This window comes from Aspergillus flavus, chromosome 4 (assembly GCF_009017415.1).
Source record: "Aspergillus flavus chromosome 4, complete sequence".
Lineage (NCBI taxonomy): Eukaryota > Fungi > Ascomycota > Eurotiomycetes > Eurotiales > Aspergillaceae > Aspergillus > Aspergillus flavus.
Genome location: NC_092405.1, coordinates 1,159,322 through 1,175,365, shown reverse-complemented (window position 1 = coordinate 1,175,365; position 16,044 = coordinate 1,159,322). Strand labels below are relative to the sequence as shown.

General features: G+C 49.5%; 5 protein-coding genes across 5 annotated transcripts; all 5 read right to left on the bottom strand.

Moving 5' to 3' along the window:
- Window positions 1-1,276: 1,276 nt before the first annotated feature.
- F9C07_3595 (putative beta-galactosidase A) lies at window positions 1,277-4,734 on the bottom strand (the record flags this gene model as incomplete). Its single annotated transcript, XM_041291717.1, has 9 exons — window positions 1,277-2,598; window positions 2,647-3,313; window positions 3,364-3,498; window positions 3,551-3,646; window positions 3,694-3,709; window positions 3,781-4,047; window positions 4,101-4,403; window positions 4,451-4,527; window positions 4,600-4,734. 9 exons carry the CDS (start codon window positions 4,732-4,734, stop codon window positions 1,277-1,279), a joined length of 3,018 nt encoding a protein of 1,005 aa, XP_041145896.1.
- A 473-nt stretch (window positions 4,735-5,207) lies between these two features.
- F9C07_1510834 (KR domain-containing protein) lies at window positions 5,208-6,498 on the bottom strand. Its single transcript, XM_071508173.1, has one exon. It carries the CDS (start codon window positions 6,121-6,123, stop codon window positions 5,602-5,604), a length of 522 nt encoding a protein of 173 aa, XP_071366331.1. The 5' UTR covers window positions 6,124-6,498; the 3' UTR covers window positions 5,208-5,601.
- F9C07_2283193 (tRNA cytosine-5-methylase) lies at window positions 6,364-9,428 on the bottom strand. Its single transcript, XM_041291716.2, has 4 exons — window positions 9,347-9,428; window positions 9,080-9,261; window positions 6,884-9,001; window positions 6,364-6,824 (listed from the first exon to the last, which is right to left on the bottom strand). Exons 1-4 carry the CDS (start codon window positions 9,365-9,367, stop codon window positions 6,515-6,517), a joined length of 2,631 nt encoding a protein of 876 aa, XP_041145895.1. The 5' UTR covers window positions 9,368-9,428; the 3' UTR covers window positions 6,364-6,514.
- Window positions 9,429-12,032, bottom strand: F9C07_2283192 (uncharacterized protein). The gene is made up of 2 exons (XM_041291715.2): window positions 11,351-12,032; window positions 9,429-11,296 (listed from the first exon to the last, which is right to left on the bottom strand). Exons 1-2 carry the CDS (start codon window positions 11,818-11,820, stop codon window positions 9,958-9,960), a joined length of 1,809 nt encoding a protein of 602 aa, XP_041145894.1. The 5' UTR covers window positions 11,821-12,032; the 3' UTR covers window positions 9,429-9,957.
- Window positions 12,033-12,588: 556 nt separating this feature from the next.
- On the bottom strand, window positions 12,589-15,855 carry F9C07_2283191 (putative sterol glucosyltransferase). The gene is made up of 5 exons (XM_071510615.1): window positions 14,712-15,855; window positions 14,435-14,595; window positions 14,024-14,387; window positions 13,604-13,954; window positions 12,589-13,517 (listed from the first exon to the last, which is right to left on the bottom strand). Exons 1-5 carry the CDS (start codon window positions 15,569-15,571, stop codon window positions 12,659-12,661), a joined length of 2,595 nt encoding a protein of 864 aa, XP_071366330.1. The 5' UTR covers window positions 15,572-15,855; the 3' UTR covers window positions 12,589-12,658.
- Window positions 15,856-16,044: the final 189 nt, after the last annotated feature.

The window sequence follows — 16,044 nt, the reverse complement described above, 5'->3', positions numbered from 1 at the left end:
GGTATGAGATCTTGGTTTTGGTCTTGATCTTGGTCTTGGTGGTTGTGGTGGTGTTGGGGGATTGGGGGCATTGCTTTTTCTTTTTTGCGGTCTGGACACAACTCTCTTTGGGTTCTGGGGTTTGTTTGGGTCCTTGGTTGGATCCTTGGTTGTTTGTGGTTCGGTTTGGAGTATGGTCGGGGATTATCTCGGAGATTGCGATAAGATTGATTAATGTGGAGGTGATCAATGTGGAGATTTAGTATGGTAGTATACGCGACATGGACTTTTTTTTTTGTCTGGTATTTGCGTAATGGGTCTTGGAATGGGAGGGAGGGAAGAATGAAGTAATGTATGACAGAAGGAAAAAAGAGAAACCGACGTGGAAGGGTTGCGAAAGTGATGAGGGTCTGGACCGGAATTCTTGGTGGCTGGGAAGAAAACGTTCATGCAGGAGACGGACGGGTTAGGGCTGGGTCCACGTATACAACTATAGTTACCATTCTAGTCGGAGGTTATGGATTTTACCGTGGGATAGCAGGTTTATTAAGTTTTTGGGAGTTATTTTTGATGAGAAGAATTGATATATTTGGTTTTTAAATATGATTGTTTAACCATAATTGGAACCCTGCACTAGTTCTTAGGATCTGGGATACAGCCTTCATACCTCTTATCCGGGTGATATTAATGGACAGGAAGGTAATGGTATAATTAGGTCCTCCCAACGTATAGAAACACGGCACTATACCATAGTGTTCTCTAACCCCCGTTCGTCAACACTCGTTTCAAGTCTCTCCACAGTTTCCCTATGTAATCACATCTTCGATGATAAGGTGTTGCGTGTTTGTTCATGTTTCTCGGTAGATTCAAGCCAAACCTTTTCCATCGGTATTCTTAGCTAATAGAGTTGGTGATGCTTTATTGACTGTAGGTATGTTGGCTTTATGTATAGCACTGGTCGTAGTCTATACATATCACAACGAAACAAGATTTTCAATGATTGAGAATCATTTATTCCTAGGTGCTACAGCTCAAAGTTCCCAGGTTCAATGGTTTACATAATTGATCACCTGAGGCTATGGACGAGTCCTACACCTGATTCATGCAGCTCCTATAGTCACAGCCTCAGTGAACTTCAGTATCTCAGGAAATTTACGAGTCTTTTATCACTTAAGATTGTGACCCCAAAGACTTTATCAAGGAGTATAGTATTTCATTGCAATTACAGCCATATAGGCAGGCTGCATAACTAAAGGCTGCCCTTCAACCGCTCATAGTCACTACCTTGAAACTAAGATTAGTATGCTCCCTTCCGCTGCTCATACTTGGGCTGCTCAGGTGACTCAACATTCCCGTATCCGGTCAGCACTGGGGTGGTGTAGGACAGTTCGAAGCTACCCAGCTTAGCACCGTCCGACTCCAATGCCCAAAGACTCAGTGCCACATAGTTGGTTCCGCGGTAGTTCAGGATACCTTCGGGAACAGGGAAGCTGGTCTGTGGCCCAACGTTTCCAGTGAACTTGCCATACTGGTAACCGTTGACGTAGAGCTGGGCCCGAGCCGCCTGGGTGTTGTTGCCAAAGTTGAAGTACAGCGGCACATCCCAGCCCTTCGGGAGGTCAAGGTCGAACTGGGCAGTGTAGAATCCGATACCCGGCTTCGACAGGCCTTCAAGGGGACTGCCCGACTCCCAGGATTCGCTTGGAGGCTGAGGCTGATGGAAGCCCTGGCGCTCTGCGTACAGTCCACCTTCGTTGAGAGGTCCTCTAACCTTATCCTGGTAGTCTTCTCCTCCGAGGTTACCAGTGAGCTTCCAGGTGATTGCGCTGGCGTCTTGTCCGCTCAGCTTGTAGCTAAGAATACCACGAGGATTCTTCATGGTTTCCTCGCCGACCGTCCAATTCTCGTCGAGACCCAGGTTATCAATAACCACAGTGATGACGTAATTCTTGCCCGACTCCAGCTGAGATAGCTTGTAGGTAGAGTTACCGTCCATCGCATAATCGGCACCAGTCCAAGAGCCCAGATACGTCTCGTTCAGCCATACGGAACTTCCGAATGCGCTACCGCCTTGTGTGCGAATAAAAAATTCGCTTTCCTTGCCGTTGGCAACGAAGTGACCCCTGTAGATCAGGTAGCCAGTGTGGAAGCCATAGTCAGAGGAGTATAGCGATGTTGGTGTGTCAAGAGGACGGTGAGTGTTCTTTGTCTTTGGAAGGTCTGCCGAAACCCAGGCCGAGTCATCATAGGAAGACTTAATTTCGGGAAGCGTGTCCAGATACTTCCAGTCCAAATCCTTCAAACCGGGGAGCTTGATCTCTGGAGCCGCGTACTTGACCTCACTGCTCCAGATGCCGTTCTTGTCGACTGTGTGGCTAGCCTTTTCACCATTCACGAACAGATTCTTAGCGCCTGTTGGAGCACCGATCACTTCAATCGGGGTGGTGGCATTGAAATCAGCAGTAAGATGAAGATCAGCACCATCAAGGTGAGCGCCTCGGAGGAGGTAGCCAGCCTTCACAATAATGGAGGAGGCGGTCGTCTTCGAAGTGCTGAACCCGGGAGAAGTACCTTCTGTGGGGAGTTCGGGGACCCAGTAGTTGTAAGCAGAGTTCCTATCTGTGGATTCATTAGTCGTGAACGCGAGTTTCTTGTGAATTTACTTACCAAGCAGGAACACTCTCAAGTCACCGACTTGAACGATGCGACGAGTAGAAGAGACATCCCAGCCAATGATAACAGAGCTGCCCTTCCTCGTTGAGACAATTCCAGAGTCCGAACCTTCGATGATGGTCACATTTGACTTGGAGGCAATGGCCAATTCATGGTGTTCCTTCGGTCCGCCGTATAACACCAGGACCTTGTTACCGTCAAACTTCTTCCAGGTGAAGACTTCAGCTGTCGAATAGATAATGTTCGTTCCAGACACATTATAATCAACAACATGAATTTTTGAGTCACGTCCGTTGAGACTTAGAGTGCCCTCCAGCTGGGGAATAGTCAGGTTACCAGCACTGGTAGGAAGCTTAAGTTTGTACGAGGTTGACTCTTGGCTGGAATAGTCCGTATGTCTGACCACGAAGAATGAGCCTGGACTATCACCAATTAACGGGGTGACAGCCAGGTCAGATGTGTCTGTGTAAACACCAGTAGTCAGGTTTCTGGGAGTAGCGGTGAGATAGGATGGCGATGCTTTGACAAAGTTGGCAAGGAGCTTTATGTCGCTGTACTTCTCCCGTGTAACGTTTCGCGTTTCAGTTATAGGCGATCCGTAGTCGTAGGATGTATATCCACCGGGATGTCCGAGGTTACCCCAGTTTGTTCCGCCGAAAGTCTATATATTGTCAGCGCGATGTATGTTCCAGAGATATGAATAGACCATACCATGTATAAGTTAAAGGTAGAAACTCCGAAACTCAAGTCGTTCCTATAGAAAACTCTCGAGAATTCGTGGTTAACGAGGGCATAGCATTTTTCAAAGCCGGGTCCACCCCATGGGTCGAAAGCACCCGCTTGGAACTAGAAAACAGTGAGACACATTACTAGTCCTCGAGGCTGAGTAGTAACTTACCTCAAGAAGTGAATACGGAGTTGATGGGCTCTGCTCAAGATGGAGCGTGCGGAAGTTGTCGGGCAGTTTACCCTCGGGCCATACGGATGGGTTTGCCTATATACGTCAGAAGTATTCAATCTCGCTCGCAGGATAGAACATACGCAATCAAAGCCGAGGCTAGGGAAATGTCAGTTGCCGTCAAACGGAAAATCTCTAAAAGAAAGGAGCTCATATGCAGAATAACTTACGGATAGCTATCGTGACCATAAATATCAACAGCGCCCGTTCCACTTCCAGGAGCATTGTGCCCAGAAGGTGAGGCATCGTTGCTGATGAAAGGTACAACAATGTCAGCCTTCCGGGCCTGATCCATAACATACTGCATGTAGTCTGCATCGGGGTATTTGACACCGCAGCAGCCACCGCTGTATTCGTTTTCGGGCTGGTAGAGAATTACTGGCCCTCCATTCGTGATTTGAGCCTTCGCCACGGCAGCAGCGGCATTGGCGATATAGCTAAAATCACACTGTAAGCAAGTGTCTGAAGTAGCTCATCAATGAGCCCATACTTATCAGTAGCTTTAAGGAATGGCTCATCAGACGAGCGAAGAGTGCCATTGACCCTCTGCAACCATCCAGGGAAGCCACCGCCTGAGACCTCGGCATTGATGTACGAACCGGGGCGGGCGATCAGATAAATGCCTGCTTCCTTGGCTGCATCAAAGAAGGGTTCCAGAGCAAAGATGCCTTCTGCTCTGTAGTCGCCAGGCTTTCCCTCCAGAAGAGCCCAATCAATATAGAAAGATACACAGTTGAAACCAAGAGCTCTGATCTTGTGGAAGATATCAAGCCAAAGCGAAGGTACTGGCAATCTGTTTTCATCAGAATTAAACCATAGAAGTACGCGGGGCTAGTGTACCTGAAAGGATGCACTTCTCCGCTGAATAACATAATCCTCTCTCCATTGATGAACAGAGATTTGTCATCCCATGTAACCTGCAGAGGGTCAGTATGTTTACATAATCACTATGGAGCATAGCTAGTGATTCAGATTTGATGACGACATACAATGTCTTGCAGCAAGTCTCTTTTCGCCGGATCCGGATGTTCCAGGATCGTGAAGCCATTGAGACGATGCTTGATGGAAGCACCCGCTGCCTGTGCCGCCAGCAAGGCAACAGCAGCAACAGAGAGGAGCTTCATGGTGCCGTGCTGCAGAAGAACCCCAGTGAGAGCTTACAGCAGATTTCCCATGTTTCGGGGGCAATTGCACGAATATAAGTAAGATTGAAAGGATAAATAGTCAAAAATAACCGACTTCGTTAATTAAAATGTCCGACACCTTGCGTCGATGATGTATAGAGGAGGGAATGGTCCAATAGAGTCCTTAGCCGAAAGTGGAGTCCCGTACGATTTCATCTTAACATCATGTAGAGGTCGTGGAGCTGTATACAAACAAACCAGCCACAATGACCACGGCTGGTCAAAGCACCATTAACGACCAAACCAGATGGGGGCCAGAACGCCCGAAGGTACTTCGAGGGAGCTGGTGGTGCAGGAATGTTGTAAGACTGGGCCAATGCAACGCAACGTAGAAGGAAAATATTGGTGAAGATCCCCCACACGGAGCAAAGGACCCCATCGGTTGACGATCACGGGAGTATTTCTCCGCATATCAGGAAGGAGCATTTACCCATTCATAACCAGCTTCACCACCCAGAGATGGACCGTGTTATATGAACATGTCAGTTCAGGGATATAGAGGAGCATGTGGAGGCTATATCCATGTCGAGTGCCTGAATATCAGATAAGATAGGCATTTAAGCATATGCCAACCCTAACAAAATGGAGAGTCCCGACATGAATAAGATAAGCTAAGAAAGCATACCTAATGATTTTATGGCACCATCAGGCCACCGGTGAAGCTACTATGCACATCATCGAGCGGGACAAGACGGTTATTATCCGCCAAGGTCATTCAATAAGCCTTCAGTCAGACCAGGCTATTTCGGAGTTCAAAAAAACATAACCCCTGTTTCGCCGAAATTTAGCCGTTGAACATTAACCACGTCAGAGTCGGCTTCCTCCGACCGGGAACCGGTGCATTTTCTCCCCCGTCCAATGCGGGATGCCCGTTAAGACTGAATTGTGAAGGTTCCATGTACCTTGAACCTTGGGGGATAATGAAGAATTCCATTCTTCGTAGCTCATATGAGAGAATGGGCGATCCTGGTTGAGCACGCTATCAGTTAGGAGTCTCATCTTCGACGTTTGCATAATGTGGTAGCAGTGCCTTACATTCAGAGATATCGACATCTGGAAAACACCTTTCAAGGGACTTTTGCACCTGGAGATTACAGCCTGCACATCTTCGATTTTTGCCACGCTCCCTTGAATGCATTCAACATGGCATCCCATGGCGTTCAATTCCTTGATAAATCCTCCGTTCTCTTTAGTGGAGCCCGCGGTGCGAGAAAGGTAAACTAAATAACGCGCTCCTTGCTCTACCATCCACCTGGAAACTGCACGACCCAAGCCTCCAAGGCCACCTACTAGGAGATACGATGCACTGGATGGAAACACCACTTCCATCTCGCTAGGTTGCTCGGATAATGTGAAGGGGACACGGCTGCTCCTTCATTAGATATATAACCTCAACGCATTAGTAACTCGACCTATCCCCTGTTCATATAGGCTTATAACAGAGAGCATGTTGGGACTGGCTTGGGATTTCAGTCAGGCCTGTTTAATAACAAGTCTGGTGTTCAATAACCAAAGAAGCCAACCTGAAATATCTACTTGGGAGGGCTTTTTACGAGATTGGCCATACATGGAGCTCCTGTAGAGACATATATCTATGTAACCTAGTCCAGGTAACAACCAAATTAGAGCAAGTATGCGAATAAAACTTTCTTTTCATGATACAATCAATGCTTTTGCCAAATATATGCATGTCCCGATAGATCCCAAGTCATATTACAAACTATACAGTTGTGTTGAAACGATCTTCTTCGTCACCGACCTTCTGCCAGGTCTCACGGCTTTCGGCATGTTCCTGCTCATCTTGTCCCAGAACCTCATTTTCATGCTTGACTGCTTCTTCCTCCACCTCAGCAGGGGCTGCAGCCGGAGTGTTATCGGCGTCTGTGTCGGCATTTGCGCGCTTCGCAGTGATGTTAACGAGCGGGGTATCATCGTTGAAGATACGAAGAAGCATAGCACGACGCTCCTCCTTGGGAAGCATGAGGTTAACGGAATGCAGGGAGCGCCATAGCGGAAGGACCATTCGCTCGCTAGTAAAATGTTAGTTGATCCTTGTTTAATGAAACATAGTAGATCCAGTCAAACATACCTGAAACCAGTCTCAGAAGTATCAGGCTCGATGTGCAGGACACTGCAGCCCATCGGGATATCCCTCACGCGCTCGCCAATTTCTCCAAGCTCCTTCCAGCCATCATCGTTAACCTTGGGGAACATCTCCACGAGTAGTCTCCGCAAAGTCTCCTTCCTCTTAAGGGTAACCGCTCTACCGGGACCCAGCCATGGCTCAAGGACCCTCAAGCCATCGGTCTGAATACGCCATGGGCAAACACCCGGGCGCTGCACGTCTTGCTTCACGAACATCTTAACACCACAGTGGACAATCTTCATGCCCTGTCCTTCATTTGCGGTTAAGATGTCGCGCGCCAGAGCACTAGTGTAGTAGATGGTTCTAGCTGGAATGGCCTGTGCGTTACGGACCATGAATCGATCTCTAGGGAAACGGTCTGATCCTTCATAGAATTCAAAAATAGGTGGAAGCTCCTCATGGTTAGGGTCCAGGTACTTGAAAGGTTCCTCAATCGGCTGGCCTGGTTTCCGTTTCTGAGGGGGTGGGGCCTGAGTTGCACTCGTTGTTTGTTGAGGAGGGGCAGGCGTGGAAGTGGTATCAGATGTATCCATATTATCCGGCTCAATCACGGGAGCCGGCTGGTGAACGGGCCGATCACCCACAACTACTTCAGAGCCATCATCAAGTTTGGTCCTCTTGGAAGGGACCTCATCTTCCATGCTCTCAGCATCCCTCTTTGCAGGGGACATTTGGTTGGTGGCAGAGTAAGGAGGCTGGTGGGTAGCCTCTGCGACAGTAGCATTCTTCTGAGCCTCCTCCGCAGCATCTTCGTTAGGAGTAACCATATCATCTAACGCATCAATCTTCTCCAAGGGCTGCCCATTGCCGTTCTTCTGTTTGAATTCAAGCTCTTCAGTGAGTGCGGCAACAGTTCCCTTGGGAATGACCTTCGAAGAGTCTTCTGGCTTGGCGCGAATTTCCGACTGCTTCTCCAGGACAGTAATGAAGAATCCACCAGTGTCCTGAAGGTGGGGGTAGATACGGATACACCTCTCGAGGGGTAGGTCTGCGTTCTCCCCAGTAGGAGGGAACATGCCTGCAGCGACTCTACCGAGACCACTGATGCCTTGGCTTGCCCGATGCTCCTCAATTTCCTCCCAGGTGTTCCACATTCTTGTATCGCGGTCCATAACCTTCCATGTCTTTAAGCCGGGAACTCTCTTCAAGCCCGGTAACTCATTGCTGCAATCGACAATCCGCACATTGGCGGCACCACCGCAGCGCTCAATGGCGCTTGCAACGACAGCCTCGTTCTCAACAGGGTTCATACTGCATGTTGAATACACGACACGTCCACCGACCTTGAGCATTTGCAAGGCGCGCACAAGGATGCGTACCTGCGTAGCATAAAGTCCCAGAGCATTGCCTGGGGTCCATTCCTTCCAAACACCGATGTTCTTCCGAGGAGTTCCATCACCAGTGCACGGCACATCCGCGAGGATACGGTCGAATTTAAGGTATTTGTTTTGGACTTTTCCACTAGGTCCTGGAGGCGAGGGAAGTTTAATGGAGGGGTACATGGTAGCATCATGGTTTGTGACGATCAAGTTCGGGGAGCTGAGTCGCTTCATCTGATGAATAAGCATGTGCGCGCGCTTGTAGTCGGTGTCATTAGCGATGAGAAGACCGGTGGTTCTACCATCGTCGTTAAGACCCTCAGGTCCCAAAGGCTCGGGACCAGCGGTTCCCTCCTTCACTTGTTTGGAAGCCTGGGACATCGACTCTTCCTCTCCAGCGTGGATCATCTCCATAAGCTGTGCAGATTTGCTACCCGGGGCAGCGCACATGTCCAACACAGTCATGCCAGGTTTCACATCAAGCAAGAGCGGAGGAATCATGCTGACAACCTCCTGCCGGCTGATACTTCCGACAGCTGTCTCGGCGACGAGGAACTTCTGGAAATTGGCGAACGGAGCAAAGCGTCGAACGACCTGCTTCGGGGTCGTCATCGACCACGCGAGCTGGTCAGGGTACCAGGACACCGGGCGCGGTGGCTCGACGAAGTTGCCCTCATACTTAATCGACGTGATTTCGGGAATATAGAATTCTTTGAGGCGCTCCTGAACCGCGAGGGCATGTCTTTAGGTCACATATCAGTATCTTAGCCGTTTTGGTAACTTGCGCATCATGCGCGGAGCGAATCTGCCGATAACGTACCCTCGTGATCCTGTAAAGCGGAAACTGTTGGGGAGGTCTCGCCGCAGATACTCCCAGAATACCTCCCTTTCTTCCTCGGGAATAAACCCTTGCTCGTTATAGAAGCGTTCGAACTTCTCGTTGGTCTTGGGAATGTCGGTCCAGTTTTGGCGCTGCCCGCCACCACCGCGGCCGCCCTGTCCCTGCATCACATAGTGTAAGTTATTGTAGAATTGAGAGCCAAAGATCTCACGCAATAGGTCAATTGGACCTAATTGGGTCTCTTACCTTTCTTCCACGCTTTCCCATGATGCAGGGGAGAAATAATGTAGAGAGCAAATAAAGTTACAGGGAATTTCTCCGCTGCGGAACGATTATCGCAAATGCTTGATTTCGGAAGCTCCAGAAAACATCCCACTCCGGATTAACCCTCGGTCCGGGTTAGATAATCGTGCTGTACACTTTGGGTTAGCCTGGCTGCTGATATCAGAAGCCCTATTTCATTGCCAACCAGGTTATATAGAAGCATTTAAGAGTTGCAGTGATGCAATAATTGAATGTGTAGGGTGAGGTGCCAACGTCTAACATAACTTTACTTGATAATATTTTTCCGCCAGCCAACAAGTAATCGTGTTACTCTTCTTAGTTCCCCTCAAAAATGTGCGCAAGTTACCACTCTTCCGGTAGGTTTGGATTTGATAAGACATTGAACTAGGTACAAGGTAAAAAAAAGGAAGGGAATGGTAGGAAAAAAGTTAAAATACAAATAACCAAACAGCAAAGGAAATCCCTGTTTGTGCAGTTCTTACAAGACAGATCCTAATTTACAAACACAAGTAAAGCCTCTAGGTCTCACCACCTACAATGCCAATATCCATATTTAGACCAGTAAACAAGCCTTACTTAGCTTTGCACAACTTGCCAGTATCCAAGTCATACTGCCACTTGTCACTTCCTACACCAGAAAGAACGAACAGGCTTTCGCTAGGGTCGTATTTAGCCTTGATCTCTGCCAGACGGTCATAGTTCGAGCCATAGAAGTCCTGTTTGAAATTGCTAGTGAATGGGTTGGCCTCGTTCATGTAAGCACCCGAGTTAGGCGACCACTCTCTCCACATCCTCTCCTTAGCCTCGTTGAAGTCAGCCGCATTTTCCAGTGCCTTTTTTGGCGATCCCGCAGCGACAGGGTCAACAGTAGCACCATTGGAGATGAAATGCAGATACGCGGAGCGCCATGCTGGAAGCAATGCGCCCCATTCCTCCTGCTGCGTATTGCGCACCCCAGGGCCGCCTTGTAGACCGATTGTCGCGTAAGTTCCAGCGGTTTCGTTTTGAGCGCGCATGGCTATCTTGAGGTAGGCACGTCTTTTGTGTCGAGGCGTATCAAGCACCTCGGCACGTCCTAGCAAACGGCTGGACACTACACTCTGCCCGCCGGCCGCATCGCTCCCGGAAATCGCGCTGAAGAAAGACGAGTAGTTGCTCTGTGAAGCACTGAACGAGATGGAGAGGCTGTTGTTTCCACCGGCCGCATGAGTGATGTTTGATAGAATAGGATTAACAAGTGCCTCCATGGCCGAAGGTGTCGAGTTGAACGACCAAAAGACCTGCTTGATAACAGCACCAGTCGTGGGTTCAGAAAGTGATGCGAACGTCATGGCATTCTGGCCTGTCGCTAGCATACAAGCTCCAGCCAAGCCGGCATCCATGAGGTCCGGAAGAACTGAGAGATGGGTCACAGCTGCATCCCAAGACAATTCTGCACTTCGGTTGCTACTACCCTTGGGCGCAATCAAAAGATTGCCCATCGTCACACTGCTGGGCGCCGGGTGGTGTCTGATGACGTACTCTGTAACGACCCCATACAGACCAGGACCGCCTCCACGGAGGGCCCAGAACAGGTCCTGATTTTCAGCGTCGTTGGCAACCAGAATCTTGCCTTCGGTCGTGACGACCCTCATCTGGAGGACATGACTAGAGGCAAGACCATAAGTGCGGGAGAGGGGACCATGACCGCCACCCTGAATGTAACCGCCCAGTCCAACACTAGGATCCTGGCCAGTGGTGACCACTCTTCCGTGCTCGAGGGCTTTGTTTAGTACATTTCCCCATTGCTGGCCACTACCCACAATGAACACGTCCTCGGAGGTGTTTTTGCTAGGGAGTAACCAGGATTTATTGCGCTCGAGCTTGCGCAAGTTATGAGTCCAGATAGATAGGGCAAATGCACCGCTTGATCTGAATAGAAGAGCATGTTAGCATAACCCGCTATTTAAAACCAATATAACGTACCTTCCGTTTAAGTCATGACCTGTTCCCTTGACCACAATCCGAATGTTCCTCTCTGAGGCCCACTGCATTGCCGTTGCGATTTGCTCTTCAGTGGTCGCATTCACGATGTATTCAGGCAGACCTCCAGTCGTACAGCCTCTTCCTTCGACGTAACCTGGAGCGTTCGGGGGCAAGCAAGAATTGTTCGCATAGATCGGGTAATCGATTGATTCGGGAAATGTAGACAGCCACATTCCGTTGGTCCAGTTCGACTTAACGTTGCCGCAAGAGACGGATGATCCAAACGGATTACCCGGCCAGCACGATGAGGCGACAGGCACGGTGCGGAGAAGCCCATCATTAATGGAGGCGTTTAGTGACGCCCAGTCTGAATTGGAAGGCCATGATGGGTCCAACGGAGTCACCTTGCAAGCCGGTGATGCAAATGCTGGACCAGCCAGGGCCAGCGTTGAAACGATGGCTAAGAGCATTGTGATTCAAGAAAGACGTTGTTCAAGTCGAATCATAAAAGCCAGTGGACGGCGCGAAAAGACTCTATATATACCTGGCTGGCCTGCATGAGACACGATTACGAGTCGCTGTTAAGGGGTACCAAGGGCGTTGGTGGAGCGGTGGATATGACTGTAAATTCTTCCATCTCAGAGTTCAACCTGTCAATGTAAGAATACAGATGAGAAATACCAGTATGGGCAGTGATAGTCTTCCCTCATGGGATAGGCATCTTCGTTTCACAGACGATCTCCTGGCACTCACCTCAGATAGATATACGAATACGGCAGAATAGCCGAAACAGGAAAGACAATATAGACCCACCAGTATCCTGGGGTAGTTTTCTATTTTAATCCGCCTCTAACGTCATTATTCCTACTTGTTATAAAAGTATGCACCATTTTTCATGCTTTATAAGCGTCAAGAGACACGATATATTTTCCCAGTCCGGTCAACGTTCGCAGAAAGCAATGAGCCCTAGCATTCTTATACTGTGTACACCAGAGATAAATCGATCTGAGATTTAGCTAGTCCGCCCCATAACTGATGATACTTAACCCACAGGCTGTAGTATCAAATAGAGATAATTTGTAGATCTGAAGTACGTATCAATTCCCAAAAAGGAAATTTCTCGTTTTGTCCCATTGGGTTCCACCAGTGGGTCAAGAAGCCATGAAAGGGGTTATATCCTGCCTCTATAGTTGCGTGGCTGCTGTAGCAGGATAGGCAAATAAAGAAAATTAAATACTGTCTAATGCATTGTATAGTTCCTTATAAATTATGTTATGTACATCCTCCCCCTCCACACAGGTCTAGGTATTACCGCCCTCTTCGGGCGGTCTCCCTAGTAGACAACAACTCATCGTACAACCAACACAACCCCGCTGCATCTATCTGCATACCTCCTTCCGCCCTAGTGATCCACTCCGCCTCTGTCCATCTTGCTTGCTCAATCCGCTTTGCAGGTCGTTTCCGTACGGTGCTCATCAGAGAGCGATAGATGCCCTGATTCGGATACGCGATAAGGCCAACCGTTGCCGCTCCCGTCTTAACTGTCAAGCTCACTAGGCCCTTGGTCAGACCCTTAGCCACCCCGATGGCGCCTTGTTTCTTCTTCCCCTGGTATGTGTGCACGAAGATATCAGTGACACCCTCGTACAAGCCGTGAGAGAAGGTCGACCACGCCACACCTGCACCACTCTTCCAGTCTCTCACCGGGTCGTGTAAGCGTACTTTTTCGCCGTACAGTCGGGGCACGGCCCGCATGCCTTCGACGGCGGCGAGAGGTAGATCTACCAGCGCGCCTCGAGAGGAACGGCCGAGAAAGATCCCTAGGCTGGTGGCTGCTGCAATAGCCATCTGTCGCGCGTAGTCTGGGTCATCAGAGCTGCATTCAGTGTCCAAGATATCTGAAGAGGAATGCGTTCTTGTTATTAATGCTGATTCTGCCGTGGATGATGTCTCAGGTGTAGCGAGTTGGGGGTGTGAAACGGTGGCAGGGTTGGAGGCGTCGCGATTGCGGTCGGATTTTCGGAGACGTTTGTATTCCTTATAAGGATCGATAAAGATCCCTGCTGTGGCATCGGCCATGCCGGTGAGGGTAGACAGCGAGGCTGACGATATGGCCGTAAATGGGTCCCATCGACGGATGTCGATAGTAAATGGCTTTGTTTGATATCTGCTCATTTTCATCATATATACGTTAACTACAACAAAATCTTGCTATGTTCGAACCCGGATTTGTATGCTTAGGGACAGACTCACAGTTTAAGATGCTTTCCATGGATACGTCCCTGATGCTTCAGGGTTCGCGCAGCCACTTTGGACAGCTTGACTGTTCGTCTTCCTGTCTTAAAATACCAGACTGCAGGTTCGCTCGGTATGAGATCACACTGCATCTTACGCCGTGGGAGATGCGCGTGGAACGAGTCAACTGCCGCACGAACGCCGCACTCCTGGCGCATTTTGTCTGCTATACCCCGTGCCACAGCAACAGCTTGTGGGGTTAAGCAGTAGGTGATGGCGTCAGCCAGTTTCCGTGCGGTGAGGTTCTTGTGGGGGATTGGTTCGGGGCCGGCTCCCATAGCGGCAATCATATTGCCCCAAAATGGTTGGCTGTGACGCGAGACGGTTAGTATCATGAGACCCAAGAGCTTTCAAAGAATGAAGAAACGCTATACTTACTCTCCAAAGAAGGGGACGACGGTAGTTGGTTTCCCATTCCGCAAGCCACAGGCTGTTGTTCCTGCACCACCGTGATGAACAACAGCGGCTACATGCTGGAAGAGCCACTCGTGCGGACAGTCGCCAATGTAGTGGACATTGGGAGTTTCCCGGCGTTCTAGATTGCTCCAGCCACAGGATATTATGGCCCGCACTCCGGTCTCCTGAATAGCATTGAGTAAGATAGACAATGTCTTTTCCACATCCTCGATGACGATGCTACCAAAGCCGATATAGACTGGTGGAGGACCAGCACGCAGAAAGACATCAAGTTCCGCTGGAGGTTCGTAGGCCGGTGGGTCACGAAAGAAGAAGCCGCAGACGTCTGCAAAATTAGCCAAGATTACGTCCAGATGGGAGTGTCATCTTCACCTATATGAGATGCCCAGTCCTTGGGCTTCGGTATCAATGCGGGAGACCAGCAGTAAGTGAACGGCACGTTGAGCGCTTCTACGAGGTTTGGCCCCTCTGTAGTGGGGACGGGATCTAGGCCCAGTACATTTTTGCGCCAGGCATTGATCAAATCACCTAGACTAGGATCTATCAGCCGAGGCTCGTCTCCACCAGTGGAGAAAAGAAGAAAGCATAAAGTAAAAGCAATGCGAAAGTGAAGAAAATATATATATATAAAAAAAAAGGGAAGACAAACCCTTGCCACGTCAACCACTCTACAAAATGATAAGAAACCAAGTTCCCCAACGACGGGTCGTTACCCGAGTACTTTAGATTCGCGAGCGGATGATGAAAGGCCCTAGTACTCGTCCAGGGCATCGTGAACATGAGATGGACAGGAATGCCAAGTGCCTGCGCACAGTGAATATGGGCAAAACTCGGCGGGTTTGCAATTATAGCATCCGCCACGAATGGGGCCTTGTCATACGGGTCCGGTTCTATACACGACCGCCAGCAGCCGTCTAAAATCTCCGCCATGGAGGCTCGCTTCCTCTGGATATCGCCTGCCCGCAAGCTCTTTATGCTTGGAATGAGTCCGGGATTGCGCACCATGTAGGACATTAGCTCGACAGGGTCACCTCCAATGGGATAGAACTCAAGGTCGGCGGTCCTGACGAACTGCTCGAATTTAGCATGCGTTGCCAGCCGCACGCGGTGGCCGTACTTCTGCAATTCCTGGCCCAAGGCGACAAATGGTTGGGCATCACCACGGCTACCTACAACTTGGATGACGATGTTGAGATGGAGATCCCAGGCAGGGCATGGTACGGATGGGGTTGCCTCTCTCCCTGTCTGGGACGGCGCCTCGCCGGCTTCGTTTCCCATAAGCCATTCCAGATTCCGACTGAACCGGGGCCCGATATAAACATCTACACGACCATCGTTGGTCGGCGACAGCTCTGGGAAAGAAGCATTGGATATTGGAAAGACCACAGGAGTCGCTAGATTGTTCCTCGTCGGGTCGCCATCTGCACCTCCTGAGGACGAGATAGACTCGTACGGTGGAGGGAGTTCCCAGCTACCATCTTCAACAGCGAAGCATCTCATGTCAGCCATGATGAATGACTAGGGACAGTACTGGAGCAGTTGTGCTTGTCTTTGCAGATCCAACCCGTTCTAATTTTAACTGCCTTTAGAGTACCGCTGGAAGGTTAAGAGGGAAAATGGGTCGAGAGAAAACTTTAATCGTAGAGAAGAAAGGGAAAAGAACAGATGAACGCACGATCCACCCATGATCAATAGCCATGGACAAGGCCGCAAACTGTCTGAAGCAGTCGACCACATTTCGGAGGCAAAGTTTATACGTACTTAGAATGAATGTCCTTCGGAGTGGATCATTTGGTACATACGAACACGATGAAAACTCCAAATAAGTTTAGCGCCCGCTTTGCAAGGGTGGCGGAAGCCATACGAATACGTGAGAATCACCTATCCAGGAAGTCAGCCCTAAAATAGAACCGTTTCTTAAATCAGAACGTACCATGGGAGGACGCGAAAAGATTGTAAGTGGAACTAAAAACACTGCCAGG

Excerpts from the sequence above, each read along its gene's own strand:
- F9C07_2283193 (XM_041291716.2), bottom strand. The coding sequence starts at position 9,367 with ATGGGAAAGCGTGGAAGAAAG. Across the intron at positions 9,262-9,346 it reads TGGGAAAGCGTGGAAGAAAG|GGACAGGGCGGCCGCGGTGG; the intron begins GTAAGAGACCCA and ends TATGTGATGCAG. Across the intron at positions 9,002-9,079 it reads CGCTTTACAGGATCACGAGG|ACATGCCCTCGCGGTTCAGG; the intron begins GTACGTTATCGG and ends TGTGACCTAAAG.
- F9C07_1510834 (XM_071508173.1), bottom strand. The coding sequence starts at position 6,123 with ATGGAAGTGGTGTTTCCATCCAGTGCATCGTATCTCCTAGTAGGTGGC.
- F9C07_2283192 (XM_041291715.2), bottom strand. The coding sequence starts at position 11,820 with ATGCTCTTAGCCATCGTTTCAACGCTGGCCCTGGCTGGTCCAGCATTT. Across the intron at positions 11,297-11,350 it reads GGTCATGACTTAAACGGAAG|ATCAAGCGGTGCATTTGCCC; the intron begins GTACGTTATATT and ends TCTTCTATTCAG.
- F9C07_2283191 (XM_071510615.1), bottom strand. The coding sequence starts at position 15,571 with ATGGCTGACATGAGATGCTTCGCTGTTGAAGATGGTAGCTGGGAACTC. Across the intron at positions 14,596-14,711 it reads GAGTGGTTGACGTGGCAAGG|TCTAGGTGATTTGATCAATG; the intron begins GTTTGTCTTCCC and ends GATAGATCCTAG. Across the intron at positions 13,955-14,023 it reads GTCGTCCCCTTCTTTGGAGA|CCAACCATTTTGGGGCAATA; the intron begins GTAAGTATAGCG and ends CTCGCGTCACAG.